This window comes from Zootoca vivipara, chromosome 1 (assembly GCF_963506605.1).
Source record: "Zootoca vivipara chromosome 1, rZooViv1.1, whole genome shotgun sequence".
In the NCBI taxonomy this organism is placed as follows: Eukaryota; Metazoa; Chordata; class Lepidosauria; order Squamata; family Lacertidae; genus Zootoca; species Zootoca vivipara.
Genome location: NC_083276.1, coordinates 37,950,143 through 37,971,928, shown reverse-complemented (window position 1 = coordinate 37,971,928; position 21,786 = coordinate 37,950,143). Strand labels below are relative to the sequence as shown.

Below are 21,786 nucleotides of genomic sequence, written 5' to 3'. Positions count from 1 at the left end.
GACAAGTTAGACACTGCGGCTGCTAATTATGGTTGTTCTTTTTAAGGTGTACATGAAACTTGAGGCATGTAGCAAAATCAGGTTCTTTATTCCAAGAAGTTTACAGGGACCCAATCCTCAGCGTGCCCGCAACCACATCTCACCATTCTACCCAAAGGTGTGGATATAAGAGAACCATCTACAATGGTTTGCATTTTTCTGTTTTGGCAGAAAGCGAATGGAAATTAAGAGGACTATGGCGAGATATCAGACTAGCGAGGGGGGGAAATGATTGGCGAATCATGGCCTTCTATAATAATTCTTCATTAGGAAATGCTTCTCAGAAGCGTTTTGTACGATGCTGAGGGCCTGAAGAGAGAATGTAAGAGTTCATTTCATATTGTCAGGGCATTGTATTTGCTTAGTCCTGTGGCAGGCAGAAACACAAAGATTTCATTTGGGGGGGGGGAGTAGACTCTTAATGGGCATTCTGCACATGACCTGCTTTGTGTGCAAGTCTCTTAAGGGAAAGAAAAAAAACGACCTTGTTCTTGGAAGGAAAGCAATGAGTACAGAGGACTTGGCACCTCTACCTGTGTTGGCACAGACATGCCAAAGTTGATGAGGAGTCTTAGGCCTAATGCTGTTTGAGAGATTTCCACGTGTGGCAGCAGTGACATTGATGGATTTCCTATGCTGCTGGAGCAATTTAGTCCTTAGTTTTTATAAAGGGGACATGGCCACTTGTCCCAAATACTCCAGCCTACAGGACCAAAAACTGTTCACTTTCTCTAATTTGGGTTTTTATCCTGACATTATAAAATGTCAGTGAGAGCTGGACCATAAAAAAGGCTGATCGCTGAAGAATTGATGCTTTTGAATTGTGGTGCTGGAGGAGACTCTTGAGAGTCCCATGGACTGCAAGAAGATCAAACCTATCAATTCTTAAGGAAATCAGCCCTGAGTGCTCACTGGAAGGACAGATCGTGAAGCTGAGGCTCCAATACTTTGGCCACATCATGAGAAGAGAAGACTCCCTGGAAAAGACCCTGATGTTGGGAAAGATTGAGGGCACAAGGAGAAGGGGACGACAGAGGACGAGATGGTTGGACAGTGTTCTCAAAGCTACCAACATGAGTCTGACCAAACTGCGGGAGGTGGTGCAAGACAGGAGTGCCTGGCGTGCTATGGTCCATGGGGTCACGAAGAGTCGGACACGACTAAACGACTAAACAACAACAACATAAAACACCTACAGCCCCGCTAGAATGAAAGTTAGTATTCTGCTTGTTTAGTTTGGAAAGCCAGTGTGGACACACCGGGTAGGGACTTGGGCAAAACAGCGAAAGATTCAGTAACCCAAGTTCCGATGCAGATTCTTAAGGAAGTCGCTGTCTTTCAGTCTAGTCGCAGTCTTCATTAAACAGTCTGTCAAAACAGCAATATGTTTTTAAAGCAATTCTGACATAAAAGACTACTTTGGGTGCACTTGGGGGTCTTTCGTGTTTTTTTAGGCTTCTGCACTTAATGACCAGGCAACAATAATTGTAAAAAGAACGGCCATTCTTTATCTCTTGGATATAGAAAGTTGTTCAGCGAAGTGTAGACCCTTAAATTATTCAATCCAAATATGTGCCCCTATTTTAGAGCATGTGCCATGCTGGGTTGGAGATCCATCTAGTCCGTCATTCTTTGTAGAAATAACTAGGATCTGACAGACACTGTGCAGGTCACCATATATTTTACTAGTGGACTATGATCTATATTTCCCCTACCCATGCTGTAAATTTCGATATTGTGTACTGGATAACTCGTTAGGTTGTGAAAATCCGAATCATGCTAGCAGCACTTCCTTAGAGTGAGAAAAAAATGAGAGAGAAAATGCCTGATTCACACTAGAAGAAGAGGCGGGTTCTTGTTTTGGTCACTTCACAAAACAGTTTTGTATTTTAGATTAAACAGACCTGCAGTTTGAATGTTTTAAGGTTGCTTTCTTGTCTCCATTACCATGAACATGACGAATGTTCCCATGTGTACTATTGATTTGCATTGCTTTATCTATATAGTGATTTTCTGTTAATTGTACTAAGTAAATTAAATCATTATGCTGCGCTGTTTGCCTAGGTTGCAATCCAGTTTTATGTGTGCAAGTCTCATAGCTGCCAAGTTTTCCCTTTTCTCACGAGGAAGCCTATTCAGCATAATGGAATATCCCTTAAAAAAAGGGATAACTTGGCAGCTATGGCAAGTCTCATTGATCTCTTGGGGACTTAAGTGTTAGCAACTCTATGTGGAAACTCAGTCTCAGTAATAGGTATTAGCATCTTGCCTCCACATCTTGCTCTAAAATGAAATAGAATGTGCTCCGTTCCTTTTACCTCGAGATTTGATTTGCTTGTCCAAGGGCTTCTCTTTTTGAGGTAATGTGTGCTGCAATATTTGTTTCAACCAGGTGCAACCTCTGAGCAAAGCCCTGGCTGTGAGCTGTTCTTGTGAAAAGCAGTTTGAAGAAAACACATGGCCCACGTCAGATGAGCGAAAGGAAGTTGCTTGCATCATCTGGGACACTTCTGGACCTACTTCTCTGAAGTCCAGTGAGTTTTCTGCTTCTCCTCATTCATTAAGGATATATACAATTTCTTTTAAGGCAGGCATAGGCAAACTCGGCCCTCCAGATGTTTGGGGACTACAACTCCCATGATCCCTAGCTAACAGGACCAGTGGTCAGGGATGATGGGAATTGTAGTCCCAAAACATCTGGAGGGCCGAGTTTGACTATGGCTGCTTTAAGGGATAGCCATGTTAGTGTGTAGCATCAGAGCTGACAAAGAGCTTTGTAGCAGCTTAAATACTTTCCTGGCAACCAAGGAAGGGATTTTATCAGTGGCGGCACTCTGTTTATGGAATATCCACCCTGCAGAGACTTGCCTGGTGCCCAGCCAGGTGAATACCTTTTCATTATTTCAGGCCTTTTAATTTTAATGGAGGGCAGGGCTACTGGCCATGATGACTATCTCTGCTTCCACTGTTGGAGGCAGCAATGCTTCTGAATCCAAGTTGCTGGAAACTACAGGAAAAGAGAGTGCTCTTGTTCTCGAATCCTGCTTGCGGTTTCCAACAGGTAACTGTCCAGTCACTGTGAGAGCCATTAGCCTGATCCAGCAGGCTCTTCTTAGGCTCTTAATTATTATGCTACATCTATTTTAGTGTTTCTGGATCCCTGCACTAAGTTATTCCCCTTGCTAGTTTCCTGTTGGGGTTCAATTGTTTTCAGTTACTGGTTTTGTGTTGGTTATGGCCTTCTTGATTTATTTATAACCGGTTTGAATGTTTATCATTTACATTTTGTGTATTTTGTATTTTTAATGGTCTGTAAACAAAGGTAGCTCAATTGCATGGCCAGTAAATGCATGTAATCAATAAAAAACAAATAATGACTAACAAATATATTGCGGCATAAACTTTTGTGGACCAGAAAATACTTTGTGGATGCTTGGAATGCTATCATAAGTTGGCAGGTGCATGTAAGGCAGAGAGAGAGAAAAAAATGTTAGCAGTGAGTTCAGAAGTAAATGAATTCTAAGACTGCGTAATCACATTGCATTTTAAATGCAAAAATAATTACAGTGACTGTTTGCAATGCAATGTGGGTGATACACAAATGGCCTGGCATTAGTGAGTAAATTAGCTTCTGTAGTGTAATAAACTAATTTTATCATAAAGTGAGTGAAGGTTTATTTTTAACAATACCAACAGGATGTTTGGGTTTTTTTGTGTTGTTGTTGTTTTACCAATTTGGGATTGGCAGTAGAGGTCTTTTGACTTCTTGTTTTCCCTCATCCTACCTTCAGAATCTTATTAGGGATGTCAGCATTTTTCTTAGAAGGAAGTTCAAGGCTTTCACTCTTGGACTCTTAATGACTCTCTCCTGCATGCATGGGAGATTTATACATATAATTCCCATTAGTGTTAATAACTATTATAGCTTTCCAATGTTGATCTCCTCCCAAATGATGTGCCCATGGCTCTTTAAATTTGAGCTATAGGGCTGCAGCTCTTATTTATCTGCATGAATTAGAGCTCCATCCCACAAAAAGGCACTCTATTCTGAGAAGTCCTATTTGTTTCAATAAAGTACTGCACGGAAGAGTAATAGAGTAATGCTTGGGGAAATGGAACAGATCTGTTCAGGGCTCTTGTTTTTCTTTGTAACATACTTCAAGTCCATACTTCTGATTCAGAATCTCATACACCACCTTCTGCAAGTAGCCCACTTCACTTTCAATATGTTGAGTTGCTAATGAATAATTTGAAGGCATAATCCTAAATATTTGCACAATTTTACAGCCTGCATTGCCATCATATGTCATGGATGGATGTGTAAGAATTTGCAGGCACAAAAGTTAATGGTGCTTCATTTTCTTTGGTGATCACTCATAGCCGAGTAAGATTGTCTTCCATAAACACGGTTTTAACAGTGGGTTTGAAAGTGACTGTAGAGGCCAATTCTGGATCCACACGTCCTTCCACAGTGGGGACATAGGTTTCCGGGTGTGAGTTGATCACAGTGAGGGTTTGCCAAGCGTGCCTTCCTCTTAGCACGTTTCTCCCTTTCATCCTGAGTTTACGTGTCTTCAAAACCCATAACACCTTTGGTAAAGACTGCTCTCCAATTGGAGCACTTACAGGCCAGTGTTTCCCAGTTGTCAGTGTTTGTATTACATTTTTTTAGATTTGCCTTGAGAGAGTCTTTAAACCTCTTTTGTTGACCACCGGCATTACACTTACCATTTTTAAGTTTGGAATAGAGTAGTTGCTTTGGAAGACGATAATCAGGCATCCGCACAACATGACCAGTCCAACGAAGTCGATGTTGAAGAATCATTGCTTCGACACTGGTGATCTTTGCTTCTTCAAGTACACTGATATTAGTTTGCCTGCTCACAGTCTATAATGCAACCACTGGCGTTAGTTCCCATGTCTTCCCAAGTGATGTGTACAATTTTGGGGGGACACCATTGATGGAATCTTTCAAGGAGTTGGAGATGGCATTTATAAGTGGTCCATGTTTCACAAGCATCTTCTTCTTCTTTGGTGATCACTCGTAGCCAAGTAAGATTGTCTTCCATGAACACAATTTTAACAATGGGTCCGTACGTGACTGTGGAGGCCAATTCTGGATCCACACGTCCTTCCACAATGGTTTCCAGGCGGGAGTTGATCACGGTGTGGATTTGCCAAGTGTGCCTTCCTCTTAGCACGTTTCTCCCTTGCGTCCTGAGATCGAGTGCCTTCAAAGCCCATGACACCTATGGTAAAGACTGTTCTCCAACTGGAGCGCTCGCAGCCCAGTGTTTCCCAGTTTTCAGTGTTTAAATTCACAAGCATACAGTAAGGTTGGTAGTACAGTTGCTTTGTAAACAAGTATTTTGGTTTCCCTGCGAACTTCATTCGGGAGAAAGCTGCACTTTCAGAGCTCAAGTGATGCTGTGGCATGGACCCTAACATCTTGGAGTGGGGTTCTGATTATCCAGTTTTACTGCTTCATTTTTCCTGTTGCAGCCCTCTATGCCTCCAGAATGCCTGGAATGTGTCACTGTGGCATGATTTACCACTGAAGGTTGCAATCAGAGACATACAAGGAACCAAAGTGTTTTCCATTCATTCTACGGCTCAGTTGGCTCCAAACCTTTAATTGGATCACTTATTTGCTTGTGGGAAGGGTCTTAACTCAGTGGTCGAGCACATACTTTGCATGCAAAACATCCTAGGTCCCATCCTTGGCCCGGCTGGGAAGGACTATCTACCTGAAATCCTCAAGAGCTACTGCCAGTCAGTGTGTAGACAGTGCAGAGCTAGATGGGCCAATAATCTGACACTGTGAAAGGGAGCTTTCTATGTTTGATGTAAAACCAGTTCATAGGCTTTATTCATTTGTATGTAATGGTACATTTGACAGTTGCACCTGAACTTAAATATATACACACTATGCAAATAGTATAGCAGAATGATTTAGGAAATGGTAACATCCTAAAATAGTGTGATACAGTATTTGTTCATTTTGACAATTCTTTTGGATTGAAACAAATAGAATAGTGTTTTGTATATGTATACCAATTCTAAGGCTGTTTGCTGGGTGTTAGTTCCTAGTAAAAGGGGATATGAGTATACTGTTTGATTTGTGAATTGCTTTATACATCATCAAATATACATTTGGACATCATCAAAGTGATAATCCACTTTTTTTCTTTCAGGGGATCATAAGTATTATGTAGGGAACGTAGGGCTGCTTTTGTTGAAAAACCTTAAAGTAGTAAGTCTTGTAGCTTGTTTTTGTAGGAAAGACCAAATAAGGCTAAACCATTTGCCATTACAATCTCATCTTTTAAAACTTATATTTTTACAGATAAGACGCTTGAAACCTCAGTGAAGTCTCCTCAGGGCTACCAGTGGCTAACAGGAATCAGTGCTCTCCTAAATGCATCGGAAGGAGGAAGCGTGCAAGAATCGGCTAAGAATGTCTTTTCGTCTCTCCGAGGTGGTTTATTAGGGATTTAATAATGCAATGTAACATGCAGGATACATCTGCTTTAATTAGTGCTGCAACTTCTTATCAATAATTGGGGTGATGAGTTGATGTAATGGTTTGAATGCAAATTTAAAAGCACCAATTGTTTATACATTGCAGGCTCTCTTAAGCAGCAGCAAATGAGGTGCTATAGAGAATATGCAATCTGTTTTGTTATTAGTGGGTGGGGCCAGCTGTTTGTAAACAAGATAGATCTAAGCACCAGACCTCCCAGAGAGCAGAAAGGGTCTTGTTTCCTCAAAGAATCTAGGCTGTGGCTGCTCCCTATCCAAGCATGCCAAGTCACTAGTTCACTATCCCGGGACTTTTCAGCCTCTTTGCTGTTTTCCCCACTGCCAGAATTGAAGAAGGATGCAGGGATGTGCTTAGGAGAACGGATGACTCTCATATCTGCTACAAATTCTAATCAGATTGTTTTGAAATGCATTTGATTAATCAAATTTTTTTTTTAAAAAAATGGTTATTTCTAATGTTTACAGATTTAGTTACAGGTAGGTATCCATGTTGGTCTGACATAGTTGAAACAAAAAATAAAATAAAAATTCCTTCCAGTATCTGAAGAAGTGTGCATGCTCACGAAAGCTCATACCAATGACAAACTTAGTTGGTCTCTAAGGTGCTACTGGAAGGATTTTTGTTTGTTTGTTTGTTTCGTTTACAGATTTGTTTGGTTAGCTATCTCAGGATTGCTCATTATGAAAAAGAACAATGTGAGAACTGTCATATTTAATACTAAAGGCTTGGCAGCAGGTGTTTGCAGAATTGAGTCAGTATAAGTGAACAAGCTTAAAATCAATTGCAATCAGGCTCTCCGCTCTTCATTGTGTCATTGCCCAGATTGTCTGGAGTTTGGGGCTGGGTTGTCATCAATATGCAGATGACACCCAGCTTTATCTGTTGATGGACGGCCGTCCTGACTCTGCCCCAGACACACTGACCAGATGCTTGGAAGCTGTGGCTGGATGGCTGCGTGGGAGCCGGTTGAAGTTAAATCCTTCGAAGACGGAGGTCCTCTGGCTGGGTTGGGACGACATGGGGTTGGGGGGCCAACTCCCATCTCTTGCGGGGACTCAATTAGTGCCAGTGCCTTCTGTCAAGAGTTTGGGTGCAACCTTTGACGCGTCCCTTTCTATGGAGGCACAGGTTACAGCTACAGCAAAGGTGACATTTTTCCATCTCCGCCGTATTCAGCAGTTGCCCCCTTACCGTTTTCGCCCTGATCTGGCCACAGAGATCCATATGACAGTCGCCTCCAGGCTTGATTATTGTAACTCGCTCTACACGGGGCTGCACTTGAAGCTGACCCAGAAACTCCAGCAGGCGCAGAATGCCGTGGTGAGGCTCCTTACGGGGTCCTTTGCATGGGATCACATTCATCCAGGGCTTTACCAGCTGCACTGGCTCCCGGTGGAGTACAGGGTCAGGTTTAAGGTGCTGGTTTTGACCTTTAAAGCCCTATGTGGCCTAGGACCCTCATACCTATAGGACTGCCTCTCCTGGTATGCCCCGCGGAGGACCTTACAGTCCATAAAAAACAACACTTTGGAGGTCTCGAGCCTCTAGGAGGTTAGATTGGTCTCAACTAGGGCCAGGGCCTTTTCAGCACTGGCCTGACTTGGTAGAACGCTCTGTCACAAGAGACTAGGGCCCTGCGGGATTTGACATCTTTCCACGGGCCCTGCAAGACGGAGCTGTTCTGCCTGGCCTTTGGCTTAGAATCACTTTTGCCCCTTATATGGGATTTGGTATATAAATCTTCCCTTCGCTTTTTTGCTGGCCCATGTAGGACCAGCATGGATAGCTGGCTCGGGTGAATATCTGATGTTTCCTCCCTTTATGGTCTTGACCTATGGGCTACTACTAAAATGAGGCTGTATTTTAAGCTGTATTTTAATTAACTGGTGTGTGTTTTTTCCCCTATCACATTTTATTGTAATTTATATTTGGTGTTAGCTGCTCTGAGCCCGGGGGGCGGGGTATAAATATTTATTATTATTATTATTATTATTATTATTATTATTATTATTATTATTTCATCATCATCATTTATAAAAGACAGTGGGATTTGTTTTCATACTTTTATATTTTGCTGTATGCAGTCTGTGTTGTGTACGCTTTCTGCTTGCTAAACTGCCTTTATCACCATAATTTTAAATTGAGTTCTCCAGAAAGCTGTGGCTGTGGTACATTTTGGCATCTAGGATTAGGTCAGTGGCTTTAAATCTCGTTTATGTACTTAATGCAAGGAAAGAATTGCTACCTTGGGAATTGTGGTAGCTGGATTTCTTACTATCAAACCCTTACAAGATATTGACATATAAAACAAAATGCTTCCATTTTGTTCTGCATCTTTCCTCATTTTACACTTTTAAATAAAGAAATGTTTATGCAGGCATCTTTTTCATTCATAAAAATGGAAATTGCTCTCTGAGGCAGCAATGGGCAAGCTTGTATTCTTGTTCACGGATACTTTTGATGTATTAGCTCATAAAATCTTAACATTTGGCTTGTGCAGCTGAGTTCATGACTGAATACAGAATGATAAAGAAGCGCTAGCAATTTTGAAAGCCAAAAGGCGTCATGCTTTCTAAACGACCCTTAAGCTAGTTCTTAACAGCCTGGAAATCAGCAAGGAGGCTGTAATCAGGCTTGTAGGTAAAGGCAGAAAAGTTCTGCATAAATCTTTTCGGCATAACATGTAAATGTAAGCAATGGGGCTCTATCATGTTTGCTTGCTGCTTGTTACATTTCCATGGACCCCAGCCAATCCAAATATTATACATCCTTGCCTTTCTTTTCATTAGAATTAGACAAAAAGTAGTGGTTGTGCCTCTGGGCCAGAAGCTATGGTTCCTACTGTTTTTGGCAGGTTACTTACATTTGAAGTATTGTTTTCCATTTCTGGCCAACTACTAGCGTTTTGGTCCCAGGTAATGCTTGCATTTCCTGTGGATATTTATTTTGCTCTCTGAACAGGGGGTGGGGACACGGAATGAATTATGGTCTTGTCAGCTGAAGGAACCTCCACACGTTTTTTTTTGCCAGAACATTGCTGAGACACTTTAGGTATGTCTGATAACCTTTTCCTAGAAAAGCCATACCTGCTGTCTGCTTGCCCTTTTGTCCAGCGCTGCATCCCGGTGAGAAGATGGAGGAAGCACAAGCTTTGTTACAAAGCTAACTCCTTTATTACCCTCTGGGAGAGTTCATACTTTGCCGAATGGAAATCTACTAATGGACTGCTCAAATGCACACAGTCGTTCTAACTCACAAGATTAAGGCGACAAGCTTGTTAGTTACACCGAGTTTTTAGCCCTATATCTGGGGTTTTTTAAGAAATAAATTCATGCATCCATGTATTCTATGACCCAAACACCTAAAATGTCAATCTAGAGTTGGCAGAAGTCAGCAACTCGAACTGCAGTCCAACTGTTTGATCCCCACCCACCCACCCCAACTATTATGCAGGCTGATGCCACCACCTGTCCCTGAGTGCAGAACTCCTTGTTCCACTTGCCAAACAGGGCCATTCTGACGGTGGGACTGCGTTGAGCTAGGATCCACTAGATCCCAAAATGACTCCCCAAGAATACCATCCTAGTTAGGAGCTGCTCATGGAACTAATGATGTGTTCAGAATTATTGAGCTAGAAGGCAGCTTTAGTCATCCTGATTCAGAGAAACTCTGCTAAACTCAAACACCTCTGATATATTTGCACACATTTTCTGGATCTTTTTTTCTTCTTACATTCTTGCTCATTTTCAAATATATTTGTTCTTGAATGAGGAAATGCTGCCATCTGATTAACAGGCTAGGGCTGGATCTGAAGGCACAATTCCACTTTTTCTAAGAAGAGTGAAACTAAATCAGAAGACACTGCACTTATTGTGGGACACAGTATATCTCTGTAAAATTCATAACCATAGTGCTGGTGGCTGTTTTCCTTCCACTTGTGGTTCATTGAATCCAACTCCTAATGCTTGAAAATTGTTCCTTTTAATTCACTTCAGAAGAGACAACAATGCCATGACACAGCACGTGAAGGTGTTTTTTAAAAAAGTGAAATCAGACAATTTGTTACTATCTAAACATCCTTTGTGTGACAATTGCCTCTATGTAATATATGACTGACCTCAGACAGCCCAAGAGAATGTTAATATGCCATTGCTTGCTTTTCTTGGAGAAATACTTTGAAAAAAGTATTCCTCCTATTATTCTGGTACAAATGTAATTGCTCCCGCCTTTAACGGCTGCATTGTTTTTCCACGTGCAGCTCATCTGAATTCAAAAGGATTGGAATTGACAGATATTATTTTGGTCCATCTGTATATGAAGAGCATGAAAGATTTTGCTGTGATTAATTCAGTCTATGTGACAGCATTTGATTTGTGTCCCCCAGCAAGGTAGGTTCTTACTACTGCTACCTTATATTTATGATACTCTGGAATATACTTCATTGCTACTACACTGCTTTATTTATTACACTTTTCATCATATTTAGTTTCTGGGCTTCTTTTCACCTATTGCTATGTCTGTTTTAGCAGCTGCTTTACAGTTGTCACATGTCCTCCTCTTAAGGCCTTTTAGGTACACACCCCAAGTTTATGGCCACTGTCCTGGAAGAGCTGTGCATATCCTTGAATGCACTGTCTGGTTTCATCTTGAGCTTAGACCCTCTGCCATGGAATCATCTCATCCCAAAACTAACATCCAATTTTATTGCAGCATTGTTGTGATTGTTTATTACATTTATAACCTGACTTTCCTTCAAGGAGCTCTAGATTCATGGTTTTCCCCATCCCTTCATCCCACCCCACCCCCAGCAACTCTGTAAGTTAGCAGGATGAGAGATGGTGATTGACTCAGGACTCAGAATCACAAGACAGAGAAACCAGTAGGAGAACACTTCAGTCTCCCGGGACATTCTATACAAGATCTCAAAGTAGCTGTATTATTACAAAAGAATTTCAGAAATAGACTGGAAAGAGAAGTTGCTGAATTGCAACTTATTACCAAACTTAAAACCATGGAGAGACTTGGTCTGAATAGAGACATTGGATTCTTATCTCATTATACCTGATAAAGCTATTTTTAGCCATCTCACCCATTGCTTTCCCCCCTGTAAGACCAATTGCAGTCGTTAACAGTCGTCAACAGGTTTACCACACCTATCACCCATTCCCACCACCCTTCTGAGTAATACCCCTCCCCACCCTCTCACTATATATAAGGGTCTGGTGACTTCTGTTTCAGTGTATCTGAAGAAGTGTGCATGCACATGAAAGCTCATACCTATGACAAACTTAGTTGGTCTCTATGGTGCTACGGGAAAGAATTTTTTTTATTTTGTTTTGACTCAGGACTGTTTGATGAACAACATAGTAGGGATTTGAACCCAGGCCTTCCTGGTCCTAGGCCCCATGTGCACTATACATTTAAAGCAGTTTTATACCACTTTTAATGGTCCTGGCCCTCCCCTCGAAGAATCCTGTGAACTGTAATTTGTTAGGGATGCTGAGAATTTTTAGGAGGCCCCTATTCCCCTCACAGAGCTACAATTCCGAGAGTGGCTTAAAAACCAATTCCTCTTCCCAGGGAACTCTTGAAAGTATTCAAGGAGAAGGAGCTTGTTTGAGTGATACGAGTTTCTTCTGTTTATTTAACAGCAACCTTATTTAGTGCACAGTGAATTAAATGGGATATAGTGGTCCAACTGAGGCATTTAGAGTGACATTTTTCATTTCAGTTAGTTTATTTGGAATACTTTTATGGGCAAAAAAGGCCTCCCATGGTGACTTACTTAATAAAATGCAATACAATACAAGTAAAACCTCAAATAAATGAATATAAGTCAGCAGTACACAGCATCAAGCGAAAAAAGTATCTGAGTAAAGTAACTTCAGAGAAATCACCTGAATGCCCACAATGGTGGAACAGGCATGGTGGATACATGCTGATAATGTGATCCAGATGTGAGCCCACTGTGGGAAATGCCTCCTTCCCTCCCTCATACTCACCAGTCTGTCTGCTCTTGAAGGTGAGCATGTGAAAAGGTCCTCTGTTGCTAATATTAGCATGCAGGCAGGTTGATATGGGTGAATTCCTGCATTGGAGGGGGTTGGACTAGATGACCCTTGGTGTGCCTTCCAGCTCTAGAATTCTGTGATTCTATGAAGGTGGTCCTGCAGGTGACTTGGACTGAAACCATTTTGATTTGATTTATTATTACGGTTCTTGACCAGCACACATAAATATGCAATACATAAAAACAATAAAAGAAAACAAGAATATCTAAAAATAGACAATAAGTATAAGTTTTAACAATTGGTTAAAAGAAAACTAATTAAAGGAGTATTACTACTTAGAGAGGTAGACTACAGCAGTTAATATCACTGGATCCTCTTTAGCTAGTCCTGAAGATGTTCTGAGGATATTTGGACACTGCTAATTAGATTGGACTGAATTTTTATGGCTCTGGCACAGAATTTGGCAACCTTCGCTGACACATTAGGGTTAGCGTCGGAAAGAAGCCACTCTATATAGAAATTATCCGAGCGTCCAGGTAGCTCTGCCAGTATGGTGTGGATAAGCTCGCCTCACACCTCCTCGTAGAAGCAGCATCGCAAAAGTATATGGCCGATAGATTCCACTTCTCCTGATCCGCACAGGCAGCATCTCTCACATAAAGGGATCCGTTTGTACTTCCCCTGGAGAACTGCCGAAGGCATTATGCGGTTACGGGCCAAAGTGAATGCTCTTCTATGAGAGGGTATTTCCAGGTGGGATAAATATCTGGCTGGGCAGGCCAAGTATCTCCTTTCCTCCTCAATTAGAAAGTGAGGACTGAAACCATTTAAGGCTTTGCAAACAGCACTTTGAACTGGGATGAGAAAGGCACTGGTGACCCATGGAACTGGTTTTGTTGAACCATCCTCCTATCTCCCACCAGGACATGAGCAGCTGTATTTTGCAGCAGCTGAAGCAATGTACTCCGCTAATGAAAACACATGCGTGCAGTGGGACTTTTCCCTTTTTTCCAGGAACATCAACTCCGGCAATGTTGCAAACTATTTTTTGTGACTTGGAGAGTTTTAAAAGCAGATTATAAAGTGATATCAAGGAACTGCTCTTCAGGGTGGGGGGGGGATATGGAGCTCAACTGTTCACCTGTCTTCCCACGCAGTTTTTAAAGTCACAGTGGATATTTTTCCAGTCTTCTGCTTCCATTACGGCCGTTTCTAGGTTTGCCTTTCTATTCAGTATATTCAGTTCACCACGATTCAGAACAAGCATGTTTTCCTTCTCATTTCTCTTAATTTGGAATCCAAATGTATTTCATTTCTGTTTCTTAATAAAAAATTTAATATATAACATTCATGAAATAAGGACACTACAATTAAAATATTTTTAATGCTGCATAAAATATTTTATAAGAAGCAAATTATTTAGGATTTTTTTTCCTGTTGAGGGCTTTATTACTTATTCCAGTTAATAAGATATATTTCCCCTCACTTGGTAATAGCTTTACTACTAATTGGATCTCTGTGAAACTCATTGCATTGGTGACTTTCTTGAGATAAATATCCAATGTTCCTTACTAATATCATGCTCCATAACTTACAAAATAATAATAATAATAATTCTATGTATTATTCCAGTATATAATCAGTTAAGAAGAGTTCCACAAATAATGGAAATAGGTTTCTACATGTTATAGAGCACCCGTCCCAGCCTGGTGCCCCTTAGATATTTTGGGGTGGTGTTCAAAAGTAGTTCTGCTCTGAGTAGGTTCATTAAAGTTAATGGACATAACTAACTTAGATGAATTTATTTCAGTGGGTCTAATATGAATATGACTTAGTTGAATACAACTAAATTTTGGATAATCCGACACAAATATAATCTCAGCATAGTTGAGACAAACTGTGCTCACAAAGGTATTTTGGTGTCTTTATACACCCATAAAATTAGCTCATCTATGAAAAACACCTTCCCTAAACCAATATGTTGGAAATGTGGTTAGCACAAAGGAATTCATTTCCAGTTTTGGAGGGAATGTGCTAAATCAGTGGTATCCAAACTTTTTTCAAAGAGGGCCAGATTTGTTGAAGTGAAGGGCCGTGAGGGCCGACCAAGGAGCCAACCTTTTTTAGGATTGAAGTTGTTGAGCTTTTTTATGATTTTACCCCAAAGTTATTGAGCTTTATTTTAGGGTTGACGCTGTTGAGGGTTGTTGGTTTTTTTAAGGATTTTACCCCAGGAAATAAACTACCACAGGGGCTGGATTAAACCAACTGGCGGGCTGGATTAGGCCCCTGAAACGGACTTTGGACATGCCTGTCCTAAGACAACTTTCTTTGGGGAATCTGTGTTTACTGAAGTTAACCAAGTAACAGCACATGGCTTGTTACCAGTACCCTCAGTAATACAGCTAAGTATTTGGGACAACCAGAACAACGATGGGAAGTAAAACTTTCTTCGGGTTTTTCCTGATGGCTGCAAGACCAATAATCTCTAGATACTGGAAATATTTGGAGGGCCTCTCTATATAGGCATGGTATGAAATGGTATGGGTTTTGGCAGTTTCACAGAAGCTCTGTGAACTAGAACAAGCACACCTAAATATGAAGGAAGAATGAGAAAGCACAGTGTGTACTGGGGGCTGTATCCAGTGATGTCCTGCCATTGACAGGAGGCTCTTTATTCCATTTGGAGGCTCAACAGAACAGGAGGGAAGCTGCTTTCTCCAAATGAACCTCCACTCTGCAGATGCTCTCTTGCTGTTCCAAAGCATTTCCCAACCTTCTGGAGCAGGTTTTTTTTGGGGGGGGGGTCCAGTAGCCACTCCCGCTTGCTTATGACAGAAGGCTGCCATAAATTGTAGCAGTCAGCTTTCACAATGAAGAGACTCTTAGCTGGCTATATAGAGAACTTAGAGTTGGTGTCAGGTTTCAGCATCACGGGGTACCTTCCAAGGCTCACTCCTCAGTAGGAGGCCTACTACCGATTCCCAGAGCCCCCTGGCCCTGCCGCTACTCATCCTTCTTGCTGTTACTGCTTGTTGGTGTGCTCTCTTCAAATGTGTAAGCAAGGAGAAGAAGAAGCACTCTCCAGATGATCCGGACTCTCCCTATATGCCAGGTGAACAGATTGGACCCAACGGGAAAGGTAATGGTGGTGACAGTGGCAATGAAGAGGTTGGCCCACTCAGTGGGAACAATGATGATGGCCCCAAGGTCCCTTCAAAACGTGGAGCCATATTGGTCTGCAATGTGTTATGCGTAGGGCTGCCTCTGAAGACGGTTTGGAAACTTCAGCTGTTGCAGAATTCAGCAGCCAGGTTGCTCACCGGAGCAAGACGGTTTGAGCATATTACACCAATCCTGGTACAGCTGCACTGGCTACCAATCAGTTTCTGGGCCCAATTCAAAGTGCTGGTTTTGACTTAAACAGCTCAGGATCGCAATACCTCAAGGATCGCCTCTTTCCATATGAACTATGGAAGCATATTTCATATATATATATATTCCATATATCATATGGAACCATATGAACCCTGAGATTGTTTTCTGAGGCCCTCCTTCGTGTGCTGCCTCCTTGAGAGGTCCGGAGGGTGGCAACATGAGAACGGGCCTTCTCTGCAGTGACTCCCTATCTGTGGAATGCTCTCCCAAGGGAAGTTCGCCTGGCGCCTTCATTATACACCTTTAGACGCCAGGCAGAAACGTTCCTTTTCAACCAGGTTGATCCGATTTTCATCCTATGTCCTTTTAAAATGTGTTCTTTTTGGGGGGGTGGGGCTTTTGGGTTGCTGTTTTATTTTTATTAGGTATTTTGTGGTTTTATATCTTGATTTTATTCTGTGAGCTGTCCTGAGACCCCCAGGTATAGGGTAGTATATAAATTCTAATAATAATAATAATCATCATCATCATCATCATCATCTAAGTATGAGGGGGGAAAGAGATCCTGTCAAAAATTAAGATGCATGAATGCCACCATTAAATAACTGCCTTCCTGTCTTGTGGTTTCAGAGTTTGTGTAGAAGTCCCCTTGCCTGAAGGACTTTTGTTTCAGATGGACTGCCTGGCACAGAATTATGATGGGATGACTGGTGAGCCACCTTGTCAACAGAAGCAGGTTTTGCATGTACAGAGCATCTCTCACTGGGCCCCTGCCAACATAGGACCTTACAGTCAGTGTGTACAGGTATGCATTCATCTGCCCCTCACTGCATTAGCAACTCTCTGGAGAATAATCCCAGTTATAGGTTTGAATTTGCATATTGAAATACTAGTTCATCCACCTGAGGAAAATAATAATACTGGTTCTTATTTTATTTTCCTTTCAGCAGGATATATAGTTTTATAGCTTGAAGCTGAACAGGAGGGCAAGGAAGCTATTGGTAACATAAATGTTCGATAATATTAAAAAATATACAAAATGTTTAAGCTTATTAAAGGGTTGTGAAAGCAAGAGAGGTGTATGGAAATCTGTGTGGATGTGTGCATATAAGAATGCCTATGGAAGGATTGGGTTTACATATACACTATCAGGAATTAGTCCCAGAGCAGGACTAAATTTGGGATTCAGTGCTGTGTGGGCTGAGCTGAAAAAGTCTCATATGCACTACAGCTCTTATCCTGTTGTCTTAAAAGGCTGTGTAAAAATATTAACAAAATCTGTTAATGCCATCTGTACAGGTTTGCGGTTGCATGTTCTCCCGAATTCTGAATCTGTCATTTACATTTATGAATGAAGTGCTCCATTCTTAGCTTTCCTTTGTGAGCAGTACATCTCCAAGTTGGTACACATCATAGTTATGAACATAATAGGTGACTGGATAAATCCTGTAAGTCTGAAGACAGCTTTATGTGGGGGGAAACCCAACAGCAACAGGCAACCACCCCCTGGAAACAGCCAGGTTTCTCCTATTCTTTCCTTCATCCCTACATTGCCTAGTAGAACTAATTGAAATGAAAAATCTGCATCGCAGGTTCTTTCTCTGAAACATAAAGCAGTTAACAAATCACAGAACGAGAACAAAATTTCAGATATAAACAGAATCCCATCATAAAATGGCATGCACGCCCAAAATCTTACTTTGTGTCTTTGCGTAATTATGCTGAGTGTGTCCTGGATTCTGCTCCTACATAACAGGTCACTGCTCACTGGGGTCGAGAAACATTCGCTGCAATTGTGTCAGGGTGAAGCCCAGGTAGGAGCTTTTGTGGGTCACGAAAGGGCAGGACATTGTTAGTTATTTAGTTTATTGTTGCATTTTTACTGCCAGGTTGGAGGAGAGGTGCTTTTCCTCCTCTGGTACCAAAATAAATTGACTGGCCTTGGATACTATGCACTTAGTTTTGTGGAGAGAATACAGTACACCATTTGCTGTTCTGCCTCAGGCAGCAAAATGTCTTGGGCTGAATAGTGTGAGAACACAGATAAGCAGGGCCGGCCCTACGGCCAGGCTGGGTGGCGCAGCTGCACCCCCCGGCAGCCGCACTGTGCGCTTGGCCCGGCCGCGCAGCTCTGGCCGGCCGCCGCACTGGGAAACAGGGCGGGGGCGCCGGAGGGATCCGGCGCACCTCGGCGCCAGTTGCGCCAAATATACTTAAGACAGCCCTGCAGATAAGTTATATTAATCATTTGTAGGGGGAGGTCAGATGCCTGGGACAGGGAACCTTAAGTCTGTCTTAACCTAATGTTGAAACCTCTGAATGCAACAGAGTCGTCTAGCGATATACCCTGTGCATAAAGCTTTCACCATGATATGCTCACACTGTTACAAAAGCATGCTTCTTTTGTGATGAGGAGAAATGTGAAAAAAATGAAAGATGATTAGTTGATATACTTTTATCACTAGAAAAATCATTGTAATTCCCACAGATCTCTACATTTTATTTGGGGCTTTTGGACTTTATTTCAATTTACACTGAATAAGATGATGGCTACATATTAAATACGTATGAATACCTTTGCTAAAATTCAGTGTCAAAAGAAAAGAGATGAAGATAGTATGCTTTTTGTCATAAATACATATGTAATCTTAGAATCATAGACTTGGAAAGGGACCCAAGGGTCATCTAGTCCAACCCCCTGCAATGCAGGCTATACACAAGAAGCAACTAGGATTTTCCAAACCAGGAGACCAGCTGGAACAGAAAATTGGGCTGAATCCAACTTATTGTGTGAATGGAACAGTTTTTGCAAATGCGCTGTAATGTCCTCCTCTGCAGGGTTTGGGGAACTCCCATAGCAGATGTGGGGGGAGGCACATGGGGGTGAGAGGGAGGGGAAGTTCCACTGCACTCATAGAAGTCGTCTTGCATATGCAACCCATTGTAATTTTTATTAGTGAGAGCAAAAAGGACTTGAGGTGAGAGGACCAAGCTCAATGAACAGACATGGTGAGGCTGCAGAAGGAAGGAAGTTGCATTCCATTGGTGTCAGATGCAAAACAGCAGGCATGGACAGAGTTCATGGAAAGCAAAGTATGAGAACTGGGAACCAGAACTTAGTTAGAGCAGGACCATGTACAGAAACTAACGGCAGGGCCAGGAATGAAACTGGGAAGCAGTTCAGGACAATGTGAAGCTGCAGTTAGTACAGAACAATGCAGCACAATTGCTCACAGGGGTGAGGCATTGCCAGCATATAACACCTGTGTTCAGAGATCTGCATTGGTTGTCAATTTACTACCAGGCCAAGTACAAGGTGTTACTATTGGTAACAACTTGGGACCAGGTTACCTGTGAGAACGCCTTACTCCCACATTTGCCCACTCTACCGCTTTGAGTGGTACATAATACCTGTCCTGCATTTGTAAGAACTTGGTCATTTAGAGCGGCAGTGCCAACACTTAGGAACTCCCAGCCCATTGAGATCATGCTGGTGCCTTCACTGTACTGTTTTCGGCGCCTGCTAAAAGCATTCTTGTTTAGACAAGTCTACCTAAATGCTTAGAAAGTCGAGGGAATTTTAATCTGTTTTAGCACTTTAACTTTTGTACATTTTAAACTAGGGTTGTGGTTTTTCCTCGATTTTCTTGTTTTATATATTTGTAAACTGCTTTGAGGCAATGCATACATTTTATGAAATAAAAAATAAAAGCCAAGGCAAGGATCTGGAGCAGAAGTAGAGAAAAGGATAAATGTCACCTAAACCAGAAAAAAACTGGAGAAAGGGGTAAAGCAAAACGTTTCTAGCTGATCAGGTGAGTATAACATAACTTTTATTTTTGTCCAGTGCAGAAAGAAATTTACTGATGCTTATAAATACATTTTTATATTTGGGTTTAGTGTTACGATGTTTTAGCATAAAATGTTATAAATTATTCTTGGTTACGTGCCAGCTAAAATGGTTATGCTGCTTCTAACATCTTATAGCCCATTTACATTGCAGTGGGCTTTAAAAAGTGCTTTCAAGCCACTTAGTGCATTACTCTAGAACATCTTGCAAATACTGTCTAGAATAAATAGCTTGAAACACTGCCATTACTTTACAATCACGGACATTTATTCCAATGCTTCATCCTCGGAACAACTATCCCACAACATCTCCAAGACCAAAACCACAACTCATGGCAAAGACTTTGAACGCCTTCATCTATGTCAGTGCTGTCCTTAAATGCTTTTAAAAGCTGTGTTAAATTATTTCATAGCACAAAAAAATGTGAACATCCCTTACGAAGGGTTTTCCATGTTAAAAAACATAAGAGCCAGACCGGTAACCCATCTAATCTAGCATCCTGTTCTCCCAGTGGATCAAACCAGATATCTGTGGGAAGCCTGCAAGCAGGGCCTGAACACAACAGGCCCCCTCCTGCGGTTTCCAGCAACTGGTATTAATTTGTAAAGGTAGAGACAAGGGGCAGGCAGCTGTGGGGGCTCCCTGGTCCTGAATGGGGCAATTGTGCCCCTGAAGGAGCAGGTGCGCAGCCTGGGAGTCATTTTGGACTCACAGCTGTCCATGGAGGCGCAGGTCAATTCTTTGTCCAGGGCAGCTGTCTACCAGCTCTATCTGGTACACAGGCTGAGACCCTACCTGCCTGCTGACTGTCTCGCCAGAGTGGTGCATGCTCTAGTTATCGCTCGCTTGGACTACTGCAATGCACTCATGTGGGGGTACCTTTGAAGGTGACGCAGAAACTACAACTAATCAAGAATGCGGCAGCTAGACTGGTGACTGGGAGTGGCCGCCGGGACCACATAACACCGGTCTTGAAAGATCTACATTGGCTCCCAGTACGTTTCCAAGCACAATTCAAGTGTTGGTGCTGAGCTTTAAAGTCCTAAATGGCTTTGGCCCAGTATACCTGAAGGAGCATCTCCACCCTCATCGTTCTGCCCAGACACTGAGGTCCAGCCCCAAGGGCCTTCTGGCGGTTCCCTCACTGTGAGAAGCAAAGCTACAGGGAACCAGGCAGAGGGCCTTCTCGGTGGTGGCACCCGCCTGTGGAACACCTCCCACCAGAAATTAACAACTATCCGACTTCTAGAAGACATCTGAAGGCAGCCCTGTTTAGGGGAGCTTTTAATATCTGATGAATTATTGTATTTTAATGTTTGTTGGAAGCCTCCCAGAGTGGCTGGGGAAACCCAGCCAGATGGGTGGGGTATTATTATTATTATTATTATTATTATTATTATTATTATTATTATTATCATTAATAGAATAGCAATCAAGATTAGTACCCACCAATAGTCTTATCCTCCATTCATTTGTCTAATCCCCCCCCCCAAAAAAACAAGTTGGTTACCATCACTCCATCTTTTGGGAGCAAATTCTGTAGTTTACGCACTGTTTGAAGAAATACTTTCTTCTGTGTTTCCTATTGCTGTTCTTTTTATTTTTTTGCAGTAGCAGAAAAGTGGCAATAGCCTGATTTTTTTCTCCAGCAGTTCTCCTGAATAGACACTCATTTGGTGCAGAAAATGTAATAATGCTAAATCCAATTGAATTCCCTTGATGAGCTTCTCATGAGGGTTGGGGGAGCAAAGTGAGCGTTGCTGAAAATTGCACACATGAGGGTATGTGATTCTACCTGATTCTGGACCTCCTCCTTCAGTCGCCTGCGCCACAGCCCATTCAGCAACATCCTACAAGCCTTGGCAGAGGTGTGGTTAGGAGCAATTTTGCTTTACTTCTTTATTGATGCACCAAGAAACTACTCTTTACACAAGAGCAGTTGGCAAGCTTCTCCAGCTTTGAAT

At 42.0% G+C, this 21,786-nt stretch overlaps 1 protein-coding gene across 1 annotated transcript in view; it reads left to right on the top strand.

Moving 5' to 3' along the window:
* DPH6 (diphthamine biosynthesis 6) overlaps positions 1 to 21,786 on the top strand; it is a 243,222-nt gene that overhangs the window by 94,012 nt on the left and 127,424 nt on the right. Inside the window, exons 9-12 of the mRNA XM_035110376.2 lie at positions 2,432 to 2,573; positions 6,386 to 6,517; positions 10,842 to 10,971; positions 16,603 to 16,777. Of these exons, the coding sequence (XP_034966267.1) occupies positions 2,432 to 2,573; positions 6,386 to 6,517; positions 10,842 to 10,971; positions 16,603 to 16,777 (579 nt within the window). The remainder of the gene's footprint in view (positions 1 to 2,431; positions 2,574 to 6,385; positions 6,518 to 10,841; positions 10,972 to 16,602; positions 16,778 to 21,786) is intronic.